The 24482-nt window shown below is 32.0% G+C and overlaps 1 protein-coding gene across 1 annotated transcript in view; it reads left to right on the forward strand.

Moving 5' to 3' along the window:
* LOC139521937 (arrestin domain-containing protein 3-like) overlaps nt 1–24000 on the forward strand; it is a 33304-nt gene extending 9304 nt beyond the window's left edge. Inside the window, exons 4-9 of the mRNA XM_071315700.1 lie at nt 5911–6013; nt 10720–10860; nt 12254–12369; nt 13885–14086; nt 14483–14637; nt 16399–24000. Of these exons, the coding sequence (XP_071171801.1) occupies nt 5911–6013; nt 10720–10860; nt 12254–12369; nt 13885–14086; nt 14483–14637; nt 16399–16464 (783 nt within the window). The 3' untranslated portion in view covers nt 16465–24000. The remainder of the gene's footprint in view (nt 1–5910; nt 6014–10719; nt 10861–12253; nt 12370–13884; nt 14087–14482; nt 14638–16398) is intronic.
* Nucleotides 24001–24482: the final 482 nt, after the last annotated feature.

Consider the following 24482-nt stretch of genomic DNA (forward strand, 5'->3'; position numbering starts at 1 on the left):
CCGTACACACAATTTTGAGAGAGTGTTTCCCACATTGTTTACCAAGGAAATTTTTATGCAATTAAGTCACTTGTGAGTAACTGATTAGCCTTTTAAAAAAAGAGGCCATAAAATAACACCTTGTTGGTATTGTACAAAATTGTACAGAATTTGCTTACATTATTTTGTATAAACACTTATGTCTGCATCTCCAATAACACAATTAAACATTCCAGCAAGTCTGATCTATTGAATCTTTTTTTAACTGTGTTGCCAAATTCAACAATGAATTGAAATTGAGAAATTTAGAACCTTATTAATTGGTGTCTTTACTTTTCCAGAAATCCAACTGTCCAGGGAAGTTATTCTGCAGAAATTTGTGCCTATTTCATTATACCCCCGCTTTGAAAAAAAGGGGGGTATACTGTTTTACTTCTGTCTGTCCTTTCGTCAGTCCATCAGTCTGTTAGTCCGTCCGTCTCATGAATATTGTTCGTCACATTTTTCTCAGGAACTACACTACCAGGATTTCTGAAATTTGGTTTCAGGCTTGATATAAGTCAGCTATACCGTGTGATGTGTTTTCAGATTCATCACTCAACAACTTCCTGTTTACCGAACACTTGTTTGATTTTACACGTTATAGCCAAGTTGAAAATTTTTCGTCACATTTTTAGCTCACCTGGCGTCCGTCGTCCGTCGTCGTCCGTCGTCGTCCGTCGTCCGTCGTCGTTAACTTTTACAAAAATCTTCTCCTCTGAAACTACTGGGCCAAATCAAACCAAACTTGGCCACAATCATCATTGGGGTATCTAGTTTAAAAAATGTGTGGCGTGACCCGGTCAACCAACCAAGATGGCCGCCACGGCTAAAAATAGAACATAGGGGTAAAATGCAGTTTTTGGCTTATAACTCAAAAACCAAAGCATTTTGAGGAAATCTGACATGGGGATAAAAATGTTTATCAGGTCAAGATCTATCTGCCCTGAAATTTTCAGATGAATCGGTCAATCGGTTGTTGGGTTGCTGCCCCTGAATTGGTAATTTTGAGGAAATTTTGCTGTTTTTGGTTATTATCTTGAATATTATTATAGATAGAGATAAATTGTAAACAGCAATAATGTTCAGCAAAGTAAGATCTACAAATTAGTCAACATGACCAAAATGGTCAGTTGACCCCTTTAGGAGTTATTGCCCTTTATAGTCAATCTTTAACCATTTTTCATAAATCTAAGTAATCTTTTACAAAATCTCCACTGAAACTACTAGGCCACAATCATCTTTGGGGTATCTAGTTTGAAAAATGTGTCCGATGACCTGGCCATTCAACCAAGATGGCCGCCACAGCTAAAAATAGAACATAGGGGTAAAATGCAGTTTTTGGCTTATAACTATGAATTCAAAGCATCTAGAGCAAATCTGACAAGAAGTTAAATTGTTAATCAAGTCAATATCTATCTGCCCTGATTTTTTCAGATGAATTGGACAACTGGTTGTTGGGTTGCTGCCCTCCAATTGGTAATTTTGAAAGAAATTTTGCCGTTTTTGGTTATCTTGAATACTATTATAGATAGCGATAAACTGTAAACAGCAATAATGTTCAGCAAAGTAAGATCTACAAATAAATCAACATGACCTAAATGGTCAATTGACCCCTTAAAGAGTTATTGCCCTTTATAGTCAATTTTTAACAATTTTCATTAATTTGGTAAATATATGTAAATTTTTACCAAATATAGTTCTCTGTTACTAATGGGCAAAGTTCATTATAGATATAATTGTAAGAAGCAAAATCGTTCAGTAAAGTAAGAACTTCAAACACATCACCATCACCAAAATACAATTTTGTCATGAATCCATTTGTATCCTTTGTTAATTATGCACATAGACCAAGGTGAGCGACACAGGCTCTTTAGAGCCTCTAGTTCTCAGGAACTACAATACAAGGATTTCTGAAATTTGGTTTAAGGGTTAATATAAGTCAGCTATACCGTGTGATGCGTTTTCAGATTCATCACTCGACAACTTCATGTTTACCGAACACTTGCATATTTTTACACAATTAATATTATCCACTTGCAGGGGGGTATCATCAGTGAGCAGCAGCTCGCAGTTTCACTTGTTTTGATTTTACAAACCCTTTGCAGAACTTCAGGCCTTCACAGACTATACCTATTCAGACATACTTGAAAAATTCAATTGACTGATGATTAAGACCACTTCAATTTACCTCCAAGTAGCCATATAGATTTCTCTACACTGTCCTCCCCAGAAATGTTTTAAGTCGCAAGAATTTGTAAGGGATAGCCATTTGTTTGGAGAGAATTATACCATCATATATAGAAACAATCCCTCAATATTCAGAAATACAAGCTTTATGGCAGGCTAGGTGTTTAATTATTTACACTTTATATAAATAATCATTTATAAAATATAATCAATTTACACACATATACATAACACATTGATACCACAGTCTATTTATAGAGTTAAAGAGTCCAAATTAAGTCATTTTAAGAGAATATTCTTCTAGTTCCTTTGAACTAGTGCTGAAAAGCTATACATGTATATATCGTCGCTGTTATACAAAAACCTCGTATCTAAGGTTTTGATTATTTTACACCAGGCAGTAAAAACTGAAATCTTTTTATCGATTATTTAGAATTAAATGTGTATGTTCCACTGTATGCGAAAATATCTGATCTTCTAACCAATAAATTACCAAGCTAGCAAAAATGTTTGCACCTATATTGTATTTTGAAAGCTTTTCACATTATTTCTAAGCTTTATTAGCTTTGAGAACCTAAAATTGATTCAGTAAACTGTAGCTGTTACGATGTCAGCTGCCGTGCCGTGTGTTTTTCTTTTGAGATACGATATTTTCGAACAACAAAATGTCTCACCAATCCGACTACACTTTTTCGTCCCATGTCAGAATTCAGGTTAATGATTGGTTAGAAGATCAGATATTTTCGCATACAGTGGAACATACATATTTAATTCTAAATAATCAATAAAAAGATTTCCACAAAAAATTGAGATACGAGGTTTTTGCATAACAGCGACGATATGTCCATGTCTGGTGCATCTGCTCCATCTTATGTCTAAAGATATTTTATAATTGAGCAGTTTGTAATTTTTGGAATGCAACTTGTAAAACAAAAGAATTCAAATGAACAGCTGACCAATTTCTTCAGTCTGCCCCATAAGAGGGCTTCTGTATATGTATTTGTCATTTTTTTAATAATTCAGAGTAAAATTAAAATAAATTATTATTTAGTGACATTAGTACCCAGATATTGACACCCAGCTGTTGATTGTCATAGGCTTAATTTTCCAGTTCAAATACCAATTTACAGACATAACTGATTATTTTTTTTTAAATATGAAAATTAAAGACTGATTTTGTTTGTTAAGATGAATCTGATCAAAATTCTATATTATAAATTTATCATAAATTTGAATTAACAACGTCCAGTTCATAAATATTTGTAGTCATGTATGATAAACAACGCAATTACATGGTTTGATAAGTCAAATTCAGGTACAGGATAGATCCTAGTCGATCAATAATTGTGTAATTTAGTGTTATATTGATTTTCTTCTCAGCAGTGATCTTAATGTTAACAAAAGTTATCAACAGTTCATATGAACATCTGAAATAACACACTGTATTATCTTTTAATGCACTCAGTGCCATTTTAAGCACTGCAGGGTCAAGAAAAGTATTAGAAGAACTGTAGTCTTGTCATATCTGCCTGGACAGAACATTGCTGTACATCAACATTGCAGAAAAATCACTTTATTTATAAAATTTTGCTCTAATCTTTCTGTGTGATTATTTTTCATCTAATAATCAATAAGTTTTTATACGACCGCAAAATTTGAAAAATTTTTCGTCGTATATTGCTATCACGTTGGCGTCGTCGTCGTCGTCCGAATACTTTTAGTTTTCGCACTCTAACTTTAGTAAAAGTGAATGGAAATCTATGAAATTTTAACACAAGGTTTATGACCACAAAAGGAAGGTTGGTATTGATTTTGGGAGTTTTGGTCCCAACATTTTAGGAATTAGGGGCCAAAAAGGGCCCAAATAAGCATTTTCTTGGTTTTCGCACTATAACTTTAGTTTAAGTTAATAGAAATCTATGAAATTTTGACACAAGGTTTATGACCACAAAAGAACGATTGGGATTGATTTTGGGAGTTTTGGTTTCAACAGTTTAGGAATTAGGGGCCAAAAAAGGGCCCAAATAAGCATTATTCTTGGTTTTCGCACAATAACTTTAGTTTAAGTAAATATAAATCAATGAAATTTAAACACAATGTTAATGACTACAAAAGGAAGGTTGGTATTGATTTTGGGAGTTTAGGTCCCAACAGTTTAGGAATTAGGGGCCAAAAAGGGACCCAAATAAGCATTTTTCTTGGTTTTCGCACCATAACGTTAGTATAAGTAAATAGAAATCTATGAAATTTAAACACAAGGTTTATGACCATAAAAGGAAGGTTGGTATTGATTTTGGGAGTTTTGGTCCCAACAGAATAAGGGGCCCAAAGGGTCCAAAATTAAACTTTGTTTGATTTCATCAAAATTGAATAATTGGGGTTCTTTGATATGCCGAATCTAACTGTCATGACTGTGTATGTAGATTCTTAACTTTTGGTCCCGTTTTCAAATTGGTCTACATTAAGGTCCAAAGGGTCCAAAATTAAACTTAGTTTGATTTGACAAAAAATGAATCAGTTAGGTTCTTTGATATGCTGAATCTAAAAATGTACTTAGATTCTTGATTATTGGCCCAGTTTTCAAGTTGGTCCAAATCGGGGTCCAAAATTAAACTTTGTTTGATTTCATCAAAAATTGAATAAATGGGGTTCTTTGATATACCAAATCTAACTGTGTATGTAGATTCTTCATTTTTGGTCCTGTTTTCAAATTGGTCTACACTAAAGTCCAAAGGGTCCAAAATTAAACTTAGTCTGATTTTAATAAAAATTGAAATCTTGGGGTTCTTTGATATGCTGAATCCAAAAATGTACTTAGATTTTTTATTATGGGCCCAGTTTTCAAGTTGGTCCAAATCAGGATCTAAAATTATTATATTAAGTATTGTGCAATAGCAAGTCTTTTCAATTGCACAGTATTGCGCAATGGCAAGAAATATCTAATTGCACAATATTGTGAAATAGCAAATTTTTTTTTAATTAGAGTTATCTTTCTTTGTCCAGAATAGTAAGCAAGAAATATCTAATTGCAAAATATTGTGCAATAGCAAGATTTTTTTTAATTGGAGTTATCTTTCTTTGTCCAGAATCAACTTAAATCTTTGTTATATACAACATGTACAATATACAATGTATATTCACTTTTTACTACCAACTGATAAATTAAAATAATCTTTACCATTCAGTGATAACAAGCAGTTTTTTTACATCTTAATATTTTATGATGTATTTAAATGAGTAGTTATTGTTGCAAACTCCATTAGAAATTTTAATTGAGATTAGTTTTGGAATAAGGGAAAGGGGGATGTGATTAAAAAAATTGGGTTCAATTTTTCTCATTTGAAATTTCATAAATAAAAAAGAAAATTTCTTCAAACATTTTTTTGAGAGGATTAATATTCAACAGCATAGTGAATTGCTCTAAGAGAAAACAAAAATTTTAAGTTCATTAGAACACCTTCATTCTGTGTCAGAAACCTATGCTGTGTCAACTATTTAATCACAATCCAAATTTAGAGCTGAATCCAGCTTGAATGTTGTGTCCATACTTGCCCCAACCGTTCAGGGTTCAACCTCTGCGGTCGTATAAAGCTACGCCCTGTGGAGCATCTGGTTCTTTTCTTTAAGATATTTTGCAGGTAACTTTATTTTGTAGTATCTTTTTAACAGTACTTTGTAATTGTATTTATTATGTATTTTCAGCTTTGTGTTGAGAGCAGTATAGAGAAAACGTTATGTTGCTGGATGTGTACCTCAGGACCAATTAGTATGACAGCAAGATCTGATCGCAGAGGGTATTGTCCTGGTAAGAATGACCAAGATGGGCAGTTTTATATTGTATTTTTTTTAGCTCACTTGACTGTTTAGCCCATGTCAACTACTTATCATATAATTTTGCCAGGAACCACATTACGTTAACACAAAGGTAATACAGCATTATTTATGTTTCATACAGTCATAATTAACAATATTTTAGTATTTGAATGTTCCACGATCACATGTTTCATTCATAGTAATCTTATACACAGCTTATACACTTGTACATATTTTGAATGCACCATTGAACTGTAAATTCAGAAATATATGCACAGTGATCAGGAAGGACATGCGCCCTGCGCCTATAGCACATATTGACAAGAAATGGCGCATACAGTGACAAATGTAAGCGCCCACGTGGCGCACAATATTTTTCACTTCGTTTCGAAATGTTAAGATATCGTCAAATGAATTTCTGGTCGTGTTCCATGCCGCCATGTGTGTGTTCACAACTGTGTAGTGTTCCTCCAATAAAAGGAGCACCTATATATTTTTGGGACGTCTCGAGTGTTTCTCTATGATAATAGAACCATGCATTATGCAATTTAATGTCTCGGGTGTTTTCTTATTGTAATAATAGAACCATGTGGTCTAACTGATAACCCTAAAAACGTAATTAACCATCATTCATGATATATTTTTTTATAAACAACTTTAAATTTGTGAAATTTGACTAGTACAGACGAGATTTAACTCTAATAATAATCTCATTTAGTTTAGCTTGCTATTATTTCAATTGAAGAAACACAAAGACTTTTTAGGAATATAGTTTTTGTCTCCATAAAAGACACTTAACTGTCCTTGTCATTTTTATGCAGTTAAGCTGCATTATGCGAGCACCCTAGATTTGTGTTCTACCCAATAAATCCTGAAATACTTGCCATTGTTATTATCTAGCTTGCTACTATGTTATATATAACTAATTGAACACTTTTTTAATACTTTTTATTCTGGATTACAAAAAAAATGACCAGAAAAACCTTAAATGATCGTCGATTTATCCAAAAGTTTTAAAGTTACACATAGGAAGTAGTGCTTATTAAGAATCCTTGTGTAGTTCATTATGACTTGTGCTTTTAGCTAAGATGTCAAAGAACAATTGTATGAAATATTTAATCGCCGAAAATCTCTTAAGACAAGTAGTTTAGATTTCCCAAATGACAAAAGTCGTAGGAATATTGTTTGTCATCAATACGTAGTACAACTACGTCAGTAGTCTATTATATAATAATTTCAACTGTTCATGCTGTTGGCGGCAATTTCAAATTAATAGAAAAAGAAATTTTCGTAGCTTTTCAATTTGGAGGCAGGTGTGCAAATTAGCGGTGGTCCGAGGTCCGCGACCTTCCACTTTTGCAAGCGGAATTTGGACTAGGATAGTTGGTTTCTAGCTACGCCCGACGTAGTCACCTTACATTTGAAAGAAAATAAGAAATTACTTTGCAAACCTTTTCACCATGTTCACCAAAGTCTCCAATTAAACGAGCTAAAAACTTATTTTTATCATTATTATTCATGACAGCGATGTTCATTTTGTTCAACCGCTAGCTTTATACAGAAAATCGCCGACAAATATTGTATAAATTCGAGTAAAATCGTATCTGATTGACAAAAACAACATTGTAAACACATAACAATGGCGGCCGTGAAGACAAAATTTTCCAAAATCGGATCCGATTCCGGAAGCGGATAAGGGTAATTCCAGGTTTGGCGATCATTTACAAAATAAATCCAAGCAGGTGAAAAAATACATCTATGCATGGTAAATGAATATAAACACTAGTATTGTAAACCAAAAGATATATGTAAAAGAAAGAAAAAGCAGAAAAATATTTTATTCTGAAACTCAGAATTACTTTTTGACAAATTTTAATTTAAAAATCCAATACAACATGACAGCTGGGAACAGTATATCTAACAATATACATGTTCATGGTCACAGTCTAAATTTTCCTTATAAATGATAAATGATGATAATGCATGTGAGATGCTTTTAAAGTAAAGTTTACTGCAATTTCGAGGGGTTATTTGTTCTTTCTCAATTTTGAAGGGTCAATTAAAGTAGCTGAAAGTTTCATTCTTTATTTTCACTAATAATGCAACTATATTATATATACCTTAATGTAAGTAAATCATATGATATATAGGTGGCATACTTTGGGCCACTCTACCCCCTCCTGTTTGGTAACTTGGAAACGGTCGAGCTCCCCACTCCTAAACCATATGAGGGGGCAGATCCAGGATTTTAGGTTAGGAGGGGCGCAAACTTAAATTTTCGCTGAGCAGAGCGAGGCTAAAAAAAAATTGAGGTAAAATTCTTGGAATATTCTTTATTAAGCTGAGAACAACCCATGCTTTGCAAATTTAAGGGGGGTGCAAGCCCGCAACCCTCCCCCGTCTGAATCTGCCCCTGCATATATTCAAGTATAGGACAATATAATAAATAAAAAATGAAATATAGGGGGAGTCCCTGGAGTTACCCCACCCCCTCCTGTTTGAGAACTTGGAAACGGTCGAGATCCACACCCCTTAACCATATATATTTGTTTGTGACAATATGAAAAATCAAATGAAATATAGGAAGAGTTGCTAGGGGTCACCCCACCCCTCCTGTTTTAGAATTTAAAAATGGTCGAGATCCCCATCCCTAAACCATATATATTCATGTATGGGACAATATAACAAATCAGATGAAAGATAGGGGAGTCCCTGAGGTCACTGTTCACCCTCCTGTTTGAGAACTTGGAAATGGTCAAGAGCCTTACCCCTAAACTATATATACTCATGTATGGGACAATATAACAAATCAAATGAAATATAGGGGAAGTCCCTGTGGTCATCCCAACCCTCCTGTTTGAGAACTTGGAAACGGTCGAGATCCCCACACCAAAACAATATATATTCATGTATGGATCAATATAACTAATTAAATGAAATATAGGGGGAGTCCCTTGGGTCACCCTACCCCTTCTGTTTGAGAACTTGGAAACCAATGAGATCCCCACCCCTAAACCATATATATTCATGTATGGGACAATATAACAAATAAAATGAAATGTAGAGGAAGTTCCTAGGGTCACCCTACCCCCAGTGGCGGATCCAGAAATTTTTATAAGTGGGGCCCACTAACTGACCTAAGAGGGGCCCGCTCCAGTCACGCTTCAGTGATTCCCTATATAAGCAACCAAATTTTGTCCAAAAAAGGGGGGGCCGGGCCCCGTGCCCCCCTAAATCCTCTGCCTACCCCTACCTGTTTGAGAACTTGAAAACCGTTGAGATCCCCCACCCCTAAATTATATATATTCATATGTATGGGACAAAATAACAAATCATTTACATTTACTATGGGCAGGTCAGTCAGACCTCACCTTTGATCCCTGTTGTAGTGAACATTTGTCTGATTCGTGTCTCCTAACTTTTGTACTATAGAACACAAACTCAGTTTTCTTTCCAGGGAAACCAGTCCATTCATACTATTACATGTTAATACTAAGTCAAATTGAACTTCTAGCAGTCAAATAAAAACAAGGTTAACTACCAAGTAGAACAACTGCAATCATTGGGAACTTGTACCACTGCAGACTCACCATAAAAAATATACATTGATACCGTATATATGCATTGCTTTTGAAACCTTGATAACATATAAATTATTTGCCTTAATAAATAAATCATTAGATAAACATGAATGTACTATATATATTAATGTTTACTGTTGAGGCAACATTGCCACAGTTTTCATAATTACGGTTGCCTTGGTTTTTGGTTAAATGCCTTCAGCGCTTACAGCGCTTTGATTTGGGCTTTGGCTCGTTTTGACATTTTGTAAACATGACTTCAGCGATTTGTTGTTTTGTTCTATGAATTAATGGTACTCTATACTGTTATTCTTGTCCACGTGATGAAGTTATAATAATACAAGAAGTGCAGAGAAAATGCCTGAAATGTCCTCTGATACGGAACGTCTGGAATAAGTATGGTATCGATGAAGACCCAAATTTAATGTACAAAAACAAAACATGAACATGAACAAGGCAACAGTACCAGTTTAAACATTGTAAATAAAGGTTAACTTATATATTGTTGGGGTTGGAAGAAGTTATTGTATATTCATTGAAATCAAAATTACAAAATCACAGGAACAATATCCATGACTTTATTTAAAATCATAAAGGTAAGTACCAACACCTTTTTGCCAAAATATACTGATACTTTTTCTTTTTACAGAAGTCAATTCAAATGGCCCACTCATTTGACAACATGGCCCATTATTTTTTAAAATGGCCCATTGAATTTATTTTTGAGGGGCCCTAGGCCCATAGTGTATAAAAACCTTCTAGATCACTGTATGCATGTGTTAATTATTGAGATAGTTGAACAATGAACATTTATGGAGTATTGACTTTTGGGATTTCAGAAAATGTTGCAAAGAAATAATGCTATCAAATTTTGGATGTAAGTTTGAATTTTTGCAAAATCTACCTATTGGGCAATTGCAATTTTTGGCTAATGATAAAAACTTTTCAAAAAAGTTTAAATAAAAGTATATTTGTACAACATTATCAGAATTGATGCAAGATAATCTTAAAAAGGTATTTTTTTGTCAAATATTGGATTTTTTGGACTGTGGATCTGAAATGAATTTGATTCACAGATGTTGGATCCTAATCTAATGAGCATGTTATCACATTACAGGAGAATCCATAGCCATCTCTGCTGAGTTTGAGAACCACTCATCACGGACAGTGATACCAATGGCTACCCTTTATCAAACTCAAGCTTTCTTTGCCAATGGTAAATCAAGGGTCAGAAGGACAAAGTTCACAGTATTGACAGGTTAGAAAGATAACATGAATATTGCACATGTTGCAAGTAAGAATGAGATGCATATGTTTATCAAAAATTTAAACATAAAATTTATAATGTATTTTTTTCAAATTTTTTAAGATAAATGATTAGACTTGTCAGTTGATAAATACTGCCAGTAGCTAGTTTTAGTTTAAACATATTTATTTATAATGGATTGGGAAACAAGTTTTGCAACTTATATTAATCCCTTTCCACTTTGCGGATGCGAGTGCTGCCTTGTAGCGGCATTAGCCTACTCTTTTTCGAAATCTACAAGGGTGTCTTTAACGTGCAAGAGATATGGCTCTCTCTTAACACGGGTCAGCCATTTATCGTCCCCTTCCGACGGACTATCATCGTTTCCTCAAGACCATACTCGCAGATGGTGTCAAGGGAGAGCCGAAAATTGAGTTCCTGAAATTTTCATCCCAAACGGGAATCGAACCAGGAACCTTTGTGTTAGTAGTCCGATGCACTAACTACACCACGGCTCTCAACAAGTAGCTGGCTAGCATCATTCAGAAGTTCTGGACTAGCAATGTGAAAATGTATTTAAATTTGCTTCTCTGTACTTAACTCAAATAATTCAGTTGTTATGCCCCACCTACGATAGTAGAGGGGCATTATGTTTTCTGGTCTGTGGCTCCATTCATTCGTCCGTCCGTTTGTCTGTGCGTCCGTTCAGGTTAAAGTTTTTGGTCAAGATAGTTTTTGATGAACCTGAAGTCCAATCAACTTGAAACTTAGTACATATGTTCCCTATAGTATAATCATTCTAATTTGAATGCCAAATTAGATTATTACCCGATTTCACGGTTCATGGAACATGGAAAAGGATAGTGCGAGTTGGGCATCCGTGTACTTTGGACACATTCTTGTTTTATTCTACTGCTTTATGATGGCTATATTAACGCTTCAAGGTCTTGTCAATAAAGAATGGTCAATTAATCATTCGGAATACTCTCAGGATTTACCTATCTTGTTAAAAGTAAGTTAAATATCTGAAAACTCATAGTTTAAATGTTAAAAATATTGCACATTTATACATCAGCAAAAATGTTTAAATCGAGGTTCTGCTTTTATTCCATGATTTCAAAATGCCTGGGCCATAAAAAAGAATAAGTTAGTTTGCCCTACACCTACCTACCCAGAAAATAGCTGCCTACTCAAAATCTATTATTGCCTTGATTTAAAAAAAAGTGTTTTTTTTATCAGATCGACATGACTAAAAAACATCTAACACTTCAATTTCTTTTTGTCGAAATCTTCCGAGCTTCCGAATGACTACTTAATAAAAGAAGAGAATCAAATAAAACTAAGGAAATGCATTTAAAATATAAATTAAATAAATTAAAAAAAAGTATTTTTTTTATGTTTTCAGGATTGCCAGTTGCTCCCCAATCACACGGAAGTTGGGATTCACAGCTGTTGAAGATCCCTGCTGTTTCACCTTCTATTATTAACTGTTGTGTTATGAAAGTGGACTATTATATTAAAGTAAGACCATTTAAATAGTATTATCATCAAAGTGAACTATTATATTAAAGTTAGAACTAAAAATTAGTGCTATATACAAAATGATGCATAGCAAATTGTCATATTATTACATAGATGTTGGGTATGTCAGAAATTCTTTAGTATCAATATGAACAGATTAGTGTACCTCTGTCCCTAATCAAACTAAAGCCTTTGGAAGATTCTTTTGTGTGTGGACATATGTTGGTCAAATACCTTTTCGTTTCAAGTTATCCTGATGTGAACCACTAACTTATCGTTATTACCTGTGATGCCAGAGGTGAGAGCAGGTCTTGGAGTTAGCTGATCAACACAATCCTGCATTTCATCCATTATATAAAAAAAGAAGATGTGGTACATGTATAATTGCCAATGGCACAACTCTCCGCAAGAGACTAAATCACACAGAAATTAACAACTATAGGGCACCTTTAAAGGGGCACTAGCTACCAGATATATATAAAATCTAAAGTTTGATTTTTTTTCTGTTCAATCAATAATGAAAGTGAAATAGTGAAATAACATTTCGATTTTTGCTGCCAAAAAGGTTCAATTTTGTCAAATTACGCTAAGTAACATTGATAATTAGTTATTCACTTGCAAGTGAATGAGTCGACCTCTTAAAATCCCTATTCATGTTAACTTCAATTTAACCCCTAGCTAGAGATTGACAACGCATGCATTGTACGTGTACTGGTTATTTAAAGAAAAAGAATGTCAATAATGAAAGTGAAACTACGATAAATCATTTGATTACTAATTTGATGCACATAAAATCATTCTTATATGGTTAAAAACAAGGAGAAACATCTGTTTTTAATCTATAAAATAAAATCAAACAGACCTATCAAAATCCAATTGCACGTGTTGGTTTAATCTATTCATATCTTTATTTATGTTTAGATCGCTTATATGGTCATCTGAGGTCAAATCGATAGTGAACTAGATGGTGTCTGGACTAAAATTCACACGAAACGAACATATATATTATCTACCCCATGCTCTGTAAACTGTTTATTTTAGACTTTTGATAGTTTGGATAAATAATTTACATTGTTATAAATCAAATATGAGAATTTGAGTAAAATCAGTGACCATGAATTTGACAGCTAGTGCCCCTTTAAACAATGCCTGTCAAACATATGAAGGGGTACATAGTTTGTGTCACCAATAACTTCAATAGTTTTCTTCAACTTCATTCAAACACAGGTTGACAATTAGCATCTATTTTGAACAGATTGGTTTTTTTTTCATCATTTGTGATGTTTCCATTATTTTTGTCATGGGATGCTACATGTTTCTAAGTAAAAGTTTCAGTTATCTGCATCTCTCTCAGTTTTCCATAAACAAATTTCAAACTTTGCTCATAAAATATAGAATCATTATGGAGAATGTGTCAAAGAGACAACCCGACCATAGAGCAGACAATAGCTAAATTACTTGTCACATTTGTCATTCCTTTTTTTTTGTACTTTAGCATGTTCAATTTATTTTCAGGTGGCATTACATATACCTGGTGCTTATAATCTGACATTGCATTTACCTATAGTGATAGGAACCGTGCCCTTTCGACAAGGACCCACTAGATACACAAGTACCAGGTTCTTCAATGAAACATTTACAGACTACCAAAACAGGACAACATTACCTGTACCTCCACCTTATAGAGAAACTATCACACCTCCCCCACCGTTTGATGGTAAGTAACTGTTAGAAAATCGTTGCATCTCATATGTGCAGAGTTATGGTCCTTGGACATAGAAAATTCACTGAAATAATCAGTTTTGCACATTTTTTTTGTATTGCTTGAAAATATTGACGTGATATTTGTTATAAAGTATACACCATGACAAGTTTTAGATCAAGTTAACATTTTGTTCCAGTACAAATAATTTTAACCAGTAGAGGACTATGTATTGCCATGAAATACTACAAGAATCTAAGATTTACATAAATTATTCACATGTAAGTTACTGTATTCTTGGGTAGATTTTCTGGAAACTTGTTGGAATTAGTGAAGTAAGATAACTTTGGATATTTAAAATTTGGATGTTTGGTCTTTTATGTAAATTGCACTAAAACTTATTTTTTTCAGATCCACCAACTTATCACGAGAGTGTAGGTGGCGCTGTTAGATTGGACGATGAAGATGACGATGATGATGAAAATACATGTAATATGGGAGACCTAACATATACACCTATGTATAACTATGTATATAATTATAGACCACCACCTACTTACACTGAGGTATGTAGATTTACTTAGATGAGGGGCATGAAAGTGGGGGGGGGGGGTTAATCTGCACAGAACAATGCAAAATAAAATTGCCCTTTCACGATAAACAAACAATTTAAAAATTCTTGCACGTTGATTTTTTTACTGATTTCACAAAACACAGTGAATAACGAACCTATTTCTTGGCTGCATATGAAATAAAAATGGCAAAACATGTTGCACGAAAATAACCCTTTACCACCTTCTTAGATACATACATAAAAAAGTTAGTGTCCATTTGTACATCTTTCATTGTAAGAGTTTTTAGCTGGCATTTATTGGAGTTATATAGAAAAGTTAAAAATTCAGCCCTCTGACATCAAATATATTTTGAGGGATATTTGCTGTTTGAAAATTGTAAGTCTGTTGACACGGTAACACCTACATGTCTCATATTGAAGTTAAATGGAAGTTTTGTCGTTGCAATTTCTCAAATTCAATTGAAAATTATGGCTGCTCTTTTATTTTTGTTAGAGATTGGAGTAACAGAGAACTATAGCTTGTTGTATTTATTAAATGGGATAGATGCAAAAATTTAAATGGCCAGGTAAAAACCAACTGGTTCTGGAGAAAGATTTTATTTCCTTTACAGTAATAAAAAAAGTATTATAATACAGAAATTGAAGTTCTGCCTACATTTCTAATAGAAGTTAACAGAAATTTGAAAATATTGACACACCAAATATTCTTTTAGAAGCAAGTCTGTTTTATAATGTAGGTGGTTTTGTAGAAACTCTAATATATCAGCTGAGGACATTGTGTACTCTGACTAAAATTAAGTTATCAGTTGATTTTAGTATAACACTTAGCATACACTGATATTGATAAGTCATTATAATTTTGGATTGTCATTTGATAGATCTAGTACATGTTTATTAGTCCCCTATTGACAAAGTGGAAGGGGATTTAAGGTTTGCCCTCCATCTGTCTGGCTGTCTGTCCCATCCTCAGTCTGGCATATCAGTTTTCCACACTTTTTATGACCCATTTATTGGCATTATGTTTTCTAGTCTGTCAGTTCTTTTGTTCATCCCTTCGTCAGTCTGTCCCAGGAGTTTTTGGTCGAGGTAGTTTTTGATGAAGTTGAAGTCAATCAACTTGAAACTTAGTACACATGTTCCTTTAGATATGATCTTTCTAATTTAAATGTAAAATTAGAGTTTGACCCCAATTTCACAATCCACTGAAGAATAAAATGATAGTGCAATTTAGGCACCATGTACTATGGACACATTCTTGTTTCTTCATGCTTGAAGATATTTATTTGATGTTTGGTGTATTGTTTTATCATAATTTGATATTTGGTGTATTGTTTTATAATGACAAATTCCCGTCTGATGATTTTGTGCAGAGTTATGGTCCTTTGATTTAAAAAAATCACTAAATTAATCAGTTTTCCGAAAAAAAATTCTTGAAGACATTGATTTGATAGTTTGTTCATAGTTTTATCATGACAATTTACAGTTCAAGGTTAAATTTTGTTCTGGTCTGATGATTTTTTGCAGACTTACATTCTTAAAAATATTAACTTGATAGTTGTTATATAGTTAGACCATGACAAGTTAATATGGATCAAGTTAGAATTTTTTTCCAATACAATGAATTTTAAGTTATGGATCAAGCTAGAATTTTTTTTCCAATACAATGAATTTTTAACTTGTAGGGGACTATGCAATCCTCTCAGAATGCTTGTTAATAGAAAGCTACAAAGTGTCCTTTTTTACTATTTTTCAGGAGGACCCTCATCCAATTAGTTTATGTGATGTACCAAGAAGGTTGCCTCGAAACATTGATCGGTGATGACAAATATTACAGTTATTTATCAGCAGTGCCTGTTTATATTTTATATCAAATGGCAGTTTTGTTATCAGCCAAAGAAAAGGGGGAATGTCAACCTTAAAGACTTCAGCTGGAAAGAAGTGGAAATATTTGTTCAGGTCTCAGGATGTTTGCCTAATTGTTGTCAGAATTTTACATTGTGGACAGAGCTCATATTGTTTTCTTGTAAAAGATATGTCACAAATAGAAATTACAATCGTAATGTAAACCATTGTTTATGTATGTGTGTTTCTTTTATGGAATGACTAAACCACTGTAAATTCACCATCAACTGATATTATGTAAAGGGTTGTTGTACTTACATATTGGTCAATTTTGTTTATAGAGTAAACTATTCTATCATTCAAGCTTAAAAGTACAATTAATATTCTAGGAGGGATACTATTCTAATTGACTTTCTTTTTAGTTTGCAACATTTTGTTGCAGAATAAGACATAACAATCTCACAATCTGATTTTTGAAGTTATCAACATTTTGGTTCAATTTATTGAAGACATTAATGCATTTCTCAAATCTGATGGAAATTTAATAAAGTTGGAAAGAATGTGGTTTTTTTTAATGGCAAAACTTGGAAAATGGCAAGAATACCATGTTGAATGGCAGTTAACGGGACCATTTCAGAATCTTTGTTCACGTAATATGTAATAAGACTGCACCACTGTTCCATAGTTTATAAACTGATGAAAATATTATAATGGAGGGTAATCTTTTTTTTTTTTTTGGTAGCATCTTTTTTTCTGACAGAAAAGGGCAATGTTTTTCAAAATAAATTAATCTTATACTTGAAATTACAAATAATGCAGAATAAAAAGATCGTATTAAAGACATCATATACTTGATGCTGCCCCGTATATAATGGCTTTGCTAGTAGACTGTGCTGTAATAGACAACTTTTGAGGTTCGTTGCATTTCCGTCAAAAACTTTGGTATTAGTGAACATCATTGGTGCGGTTAGGGGTGTCGTCACTTCAGTTCTTATGTTGAGCGATCAGTTGAAAAAATTATAATGATATACTGCACAAATTGTTCAGCAAATTAAATTCTTATAATTGATATTCGGCACTGCTTTTATTAGGGAATTGTGATTACGTACTTAAGGAACAAATATTATTTCTAGTTTATCCTGCATAATGATGATCACAAAGACGCTTGATGAACTTCAATAGAGCAGGAATACAGGCAATCCCATCTATCTGGTAAATTACGTCATAAAGGCGTGCATAATTGATGATTTTTTTCCAGTGGAGGACAAACTCTAAAGTGGTCTATTGTATTACCTTAAATTAAAGCGCTTTAAATAATGCTATACAATATTTTGTGGCAACTTTATATTAGATGTTTTAATATTATTGAGGGTACACTTGTAAGAAGCAGTACATGAGGGAAGAAGGCAATGTTATAAGAATGTTGTTTGTTGTAAACAATCTAGTATGAAATTAATTGATTAATTTCCTGTGTAGATATATTGCAGTAGGTGTGTGTAATAATTATAACAAAATTAATTATAACAAATTATTCAACATCTTAAGGTGGTACCCAACACTTTAACTAAAATTAATTTGGCTCGTTTAATTTTCTTAAAATTTTGACAAAGTATTTACTTTGACCCCTTGACAAAAATATAAAAAAAATTAAAATTTTGAACCAACCGTTTAATCAGAAAAATTACACTGGTTATATAGCAGTTTGACAAACACTTATTTTGATCATTGAGAAGCTAAATATCCCTTTAACTACACAACATTATTAAAACGTTTAGCTGATTTTACAGAGTTATCTCCCTGTAGTGTTAGGTACCACCTTAACAATAAAACCAAACCATTGAAACGTCTGTACATGTTGTAATAGCTTACTACAAATAATAATATAGTTATATTGAATTATTGGGTGAATAATAGCATGACATTAATTTATGAATTTAAGTTTTCAAAATTTACACCTACTTATTTTTGTAAAAGGTGCTGTTTGTCCAGTTATGCCAATATACCGTATCTATATAGTGACTTCTTTTTGCTGGTGTAAAATTTTCGCAATTTTCATTGAATAAGGTATAAGAAATATTTTGGCGGTTATTATTTTGGCGGATTCAAAACTTTTATCAATACCTTTGCATGTGCACTTTTAAATTGGGGGAATTTATTTTGTCCAATTTGTTCTATCCACGAAAATAATGTAAATGTACACCCCACAAAAATAACCCAGTATACGGTATATGTGTTTTAATAAACATGATAAATGACGTATGATGGTGTTATAGATTATAGATTTGTGTTACTGAATACTGCCATATTTGATGTTGTTAAATGTTTTGAAGTTGGTGAAAAAACCTACTACTTACCAATGAGAAATTTAAATTTGAATACGTGCATGTAGCTTTCATTAAAATTTATATCTTAAATTGGTCATTGTGTGCAAAGGTGACATAAAGTAGTCAACAATTAATTATATTTTTTTTTCAAGATACTGAGGTTTATAGTGTATTCTGTGAACAAATGGACAAATCTCTTATTTTATCAGTAGCTATTTATAAAATGTAATGTTTTTAAACCAAAAGTGGCTTTTCAATTCGATGTTTCAGAATCTAGGGCATTCTGGGTAATATTTTCAAAAGTGTACACCAAAACGTTGTGTTTGGTTTACAACGTTCTAAACAATTGAAAGTCAACCAATGAGGTAACGTTATATTCATTTTGGTGTACGAAAAATGATATTACCAATAGTCCTTTTGATTCTGAAAAGGGGAATTAGGACAGTACATTTTAAAGTAGTCACCTTGATAATCCAGTTTTACAATCCATGCAAGAAATTGATTAACACTTTCAGGGTCAAGGCTAAAAAATCTGTAAAGGTATCATATGGCAGAGGATAGATATGCTACAATCATTGTAATAAATAATTTTTATTCAAGTACAAACTGCAGAAATGGTATTTATTGTAAGTGGACAACTCTTAGATGTATGATGTAAAAATTCTTTTTATTAAGGCATACATATTATTTTTGGATATGTTTTGCTTTTTGAAACATTTTTCATATTCTTTGTCTGAAATCATACCATATATATCTTGCCTTAAACATTTTTACATCACAGTTAAATTATTGTTAAAGTTAAAACCGAGTAGTACGAAAGAAATTCTAATGTATACTATAGTACTATGTATGAAGCAAATTAGCAGTAAACAATAAACTCTGGAGGTAAAAATGGAAATTATTTTCCTTTATAACCTGTTTATAAAGGACTAGGTTTATAATGGCCAATATTTTATCAAAATTGAGAATGAAAAAAAATACATGTTAAGTGTTTTCTGTATGATTGATATTGCCTAAGTTGTAAGTTATGTTAAGAGATGTATGTACATACTTTTAGCTTCCATTTAAAACCTAAAGCCATCATGATCCATGATGGTATATAAAATTTTACAATCAATATATTGAATTTGTGGTTAAATAGCTAAATAAGAATGCTTTATATATAGCTTACCACATGTTGTGTATATGTGTACATAAACTACAAATAATGGTCACAAATTTGAGTGGACATGTTTTACCATATTTTATACACAAACATAGCTTTAATCCATCTTTATTGAGAACAATTATTTATGTATCTCCATCCATTTTTAGCTCACCGTTCTGAAGGAACGGTGAGCTTTAGCCATCATTTGGCGTCCGTCATCGTTGGTCTGGTGTAAACTATTTCAAACTTCTTCTCCTCTGAAACTACTTAACCAATTCCAACCAAACTTAAGCTGAATGATCCGTAGGGTATATAGAATAAAGTTGGTGCCTATATTTCAAAAACCAAAGCAGTTAGAGCAAATCTTACATGGAGTAAAAGTGTTTACAAGGTAAAGCTCTATCAGCCCTGAAATTTTCAGATAAATATAATAACCCATTGTTGGGTTGCTGCCACTAAATTGGTAATTTTAAGGAAATTTTGCAGTTTTTGGTTATTATCTTGAATAGTATTAGTGATAAAGATAAGCTGTAAACAGCAAATATATTCAGCAAAGTATGATCTACAAATAAGTTCAATGACCAAAATTGTCAATTGACCCCTTAAAGAGTTATTGCCCTTTAAGGGGGCTTGCGGGTCTAAATCATTTTTTTAATTTAATATAGGATTTCTCTATATTTTTCTATAAATGAACTTTATCTTATACTTATTAGAAAAATAAAATAAAAAAATGGGGTCACCGTTCATTTACGCTCACAATCTGCCTTCGAAAGAAGCATACATTTTTGTAAATGTCCTTTTTTTTTGTTGAACTAATAGAAGAAAAAGCGGTTATATCGAAATAAAAAAAGAACTAAATTACAGAAATCGCTTAAATTTTACAATTATTTAGTTTATGTACAGCTTATTTGAAAACAACAATAAAAAATATAGGTCACTGTTGAGTTAAAAAAGATATTTCAATTTTAATGCCAAAAAATGGCATTTTTGCACCAAAGGGAGATAATTTGGAGCATTTTCAATGATATCTACATTTTAAAAGTCACCTGGGGCCAACACGAATTGATTTTTTGGAATGATTTTTGTACCATGTGATAAAGTAACAACTACTAAGGTAATAAATAAAATTTGTAATGAAAAATTAATGTTTAATTTTTTTCTGAAAATCTTGTACCCGCGAACCTCCTTAAGAACAATTTTACACAATTTGTTTATCATGTTTTCTAACACGTATTGATATACATTAAACCAAAACAACAAACTACGATAAAATTGGACACTTATGCTTTTAAACGAAAGATAAATGCCAAAAAAATTAAGGTGAGCAATTCAGGCTCTTGAGAGCCTCTTGTTTATTTACAATATATATGTGCAAATAATACTGTATTTAGAACTATAGATCTCGACCAAAACCCAACCATTTCCCTGTTCTTGACCTAGGTTTGATTAATTTTGACAATAATGCCACTGAACTATATAGATGTTTTCAAAATTTATGTTGAATGTAAGAACCAGCAATAAGTTATGCATTGTGGAAAATATTGTAGAATTGAGATTGGAAACTTATTTGCTTTTGTACCATGTTTGTTGTAAACTACAAAATTGATGTATTTCTGAAGTCATTCAGAATATAAAAAAAATTTGAATAAACGGAACTTATAACATCTTCATTATGATAATGTGACGGGATTGCTTCCCTTAGAACATTTGGTAGATACTTAGTCAGCCGTAAGCGGTTGAGCTAAGGAAGAACTTCTTTAGCTCAGTCGGTTAGCGCGCTGCCTTGTAACACAGAGGTACCGGGTTCGAGTCCCGGTGGAGACAAGTAATTTTGTAATGAAATTCGTGCTCTCCGGTTACAATAATAAAACTGTGATAACAAGTAGGCATTACTTGATTTATTTATAGATTTGTATTAATTGACAATGGCATGTACTTAAAAGTAAAGAGGCATTTTCATACTACTGTTAATTCAGAAATTGTCGTGTGTATTAATTCTTGCGATGTTGTCATTTTAGACTTAAATACGATTTTAATTTTTACAGTTTAAATTCAAATAAAATATTTCAATATGCGAGTTTAAATTGTTGGGTTTACAACTCTGTTGCATTTTTCGCAATGATAATAACCTTCCAATAGTTTCTGAAGCTTTGTGACAACGTCCTATTGGACATGTTTATTTTACCCAACAATAAAAACAGCAACTACATGTATTTTAAAATGTAGACCTGTTATCAATAATATTTTGTACTTTATCCAATATACATTGTACCATAATTTTTGTCATAGCAAGCGCATAATTTCCTATAATATCTGTATGTGTATATGATATATACTTACGAGTGATTAAAAGAAATTCACTTCATGTTTGTGGCGTACATTATATATGTAAACATGCATGACTGTTGTATGGTGTATTTTATGTAATCACATGAAATGTAGACATATATTCTTTTAGCCGTACAGTCAAGTGTACAGTTATGAATCTTTATGGGTTATTTCATGCCAGAAAATCATGTTTTTAGTAGAAGTATTTGAAACCTAGCTTGTAAATTAGTTTTTGGCCAGTAATTGATTTTTGTCAATGCAAATGACTTGATTTCAAAATTTAGTTAACTTGTAAATTTTAAGAATCCTTTTATTGAAAAAAAAACCCTTAATAAACACAATTGAACAATGGTTATTAAAAACAAAAAATAACCACCACACTATCTGTTTATATCCTGAAATCTTATTTTTTTATCAAAACAACTTTCAAGAGTGCTTTTACATATTGAATAAAAAGACCACTTGATACTAAATTGAAATAAGTATTGTTCGTTCAAGTTTTTTGTTAGTCCCCAATATTTGATTCGGTATACAAATAATATTTTCCATAATAAAAATTACTGTTGTAGCCATAAGTTTTTAATTCAAGTTCTGTTTCATCCTTAGCAAAAGTACTTAGTAAAGAAATGTGGAACGCTGTTTAAGCTGAGAGGAAACACAAATTTATTTATTTTTTATTAAGTTTGATTTATTTTAAGTCTCTTTATTTTAGTGATAATTAGTGCAATCTATATATATATGTTTACTGTTATAGAATAAATAGTGATATTTTAAAGTATTTATATGTTTCTCTTGTAGTAAATGATACATAGTTTCATTTTTTTTTCAATCATTCATGACATGCATAATTGAAATCCTTTATAAAATGATCTCATAGTTTTTTTTTTTTATATGAATGAAAAATTTAATGAATAATTTATTTTAAAACTTATACCAGCAAAAACATACTGGAAAATGTCATTCAAGTTTTGAAATCAAATTCTAGTTATAAATGTTTTTTTTTTTTGTAATTTGTGAGTAAATTTGATTCATTATTTTCATTTATTTCCCAAATATTACACAACATAGTGCTTCTTAGATCTTGTTATATAATTTGCTGTGGAAGAATCTGTATTCAGATGTAACATTACAATGATAAAAATGATCTTTGTTTTTCTATTGACTGAAGGAGCTTAAAAAAATTTGTACTGGAAGAGATTATTGACAAATCTGTTTTCATTCTTTTAGTCTCCATTTTTATTTTTCTTAAAATAAAGTACTGTGAATTCATTATTATTTACTGGATACTAATTTTCGTGGGTTGTGGGTACAGTTGAACCACGAATTTAAATATTCAACAAATTACAAATTTTTCTTTAGGGTTTCCATGCAGAGATTGGCAAAACTGTGTAGTCAAATTACAACAAAAATACAAGTTTTCCTCAATCCACAAAAATGATACCAACAAAAATAAATGAATCAACATAAGATCATTTTCATTTCAATCAAAAAAGTTTTGACTCAATTTTTCTTATTTTTATTATGAATCTCACAATTGGAATCTCATCTAGACAGCTCCAACCAAAACTTATAAGTTGTTATTTTTTTTCTCATTTTAATCCATGATAAATTGAATTTAATGTTGTAATATATAAGAATAATGTATGTTGTCATGTTGTGTCTCATGGACAAAAAGCATGATTTTTATGCTAAATAAAAGAAGTGATTTATCATGTTTTGCTTGTATAACTATCAGATGGTTCATCAATAGATTTTCTGCAATTGATCTCCTCTGTCCTGCCTGTTAAACTGCTTTAATCACTTGTAGTCCCATAGCATGCACACGTAAAGGTTGGGAATTTCGATCTCATGCCAGGTAAAAACTAAAGACTAGAAACTTGGTATTTGCTGCATCTCAATTAAAAGCACTTGTCATTGTGAGAAAAAGCAGCCTGGTTGGCATATTTTGTTCAGGTAGGGCTATATGTCTTCTTGTGTATTGTTACATTGTGAATTAGTACACCATGTAGTAGGTTAAAAATCTATCTGAATTTGACGGTCTGGTATAAAGCAGATCATTAAAACATGTTCTCTTTTTTAATGTGCATTTGATGTTCCACTGGACATGTTGTTTAACAGTCATATTCATCCATCCACTACAATAGATAAAAAAAAATAGTAATTAAAAAACACTTTTTGTTCTGACTGATATTTATT

The sequence above is a fragment of the Mytilus edulis genome, chromosome 4 (genome assembly GCF_963676685.1).
Source record: "Mytilus edulis chromosome 4, xbMytEdul2.2, whole genome shotgun sequence".
Classification (NCBI taxonomy): Eukaryota; Metazoa; Mollusca; class Bivalvia; order Mytilida; family Mytilidae; genus Mytilus; species Mytilus edulis.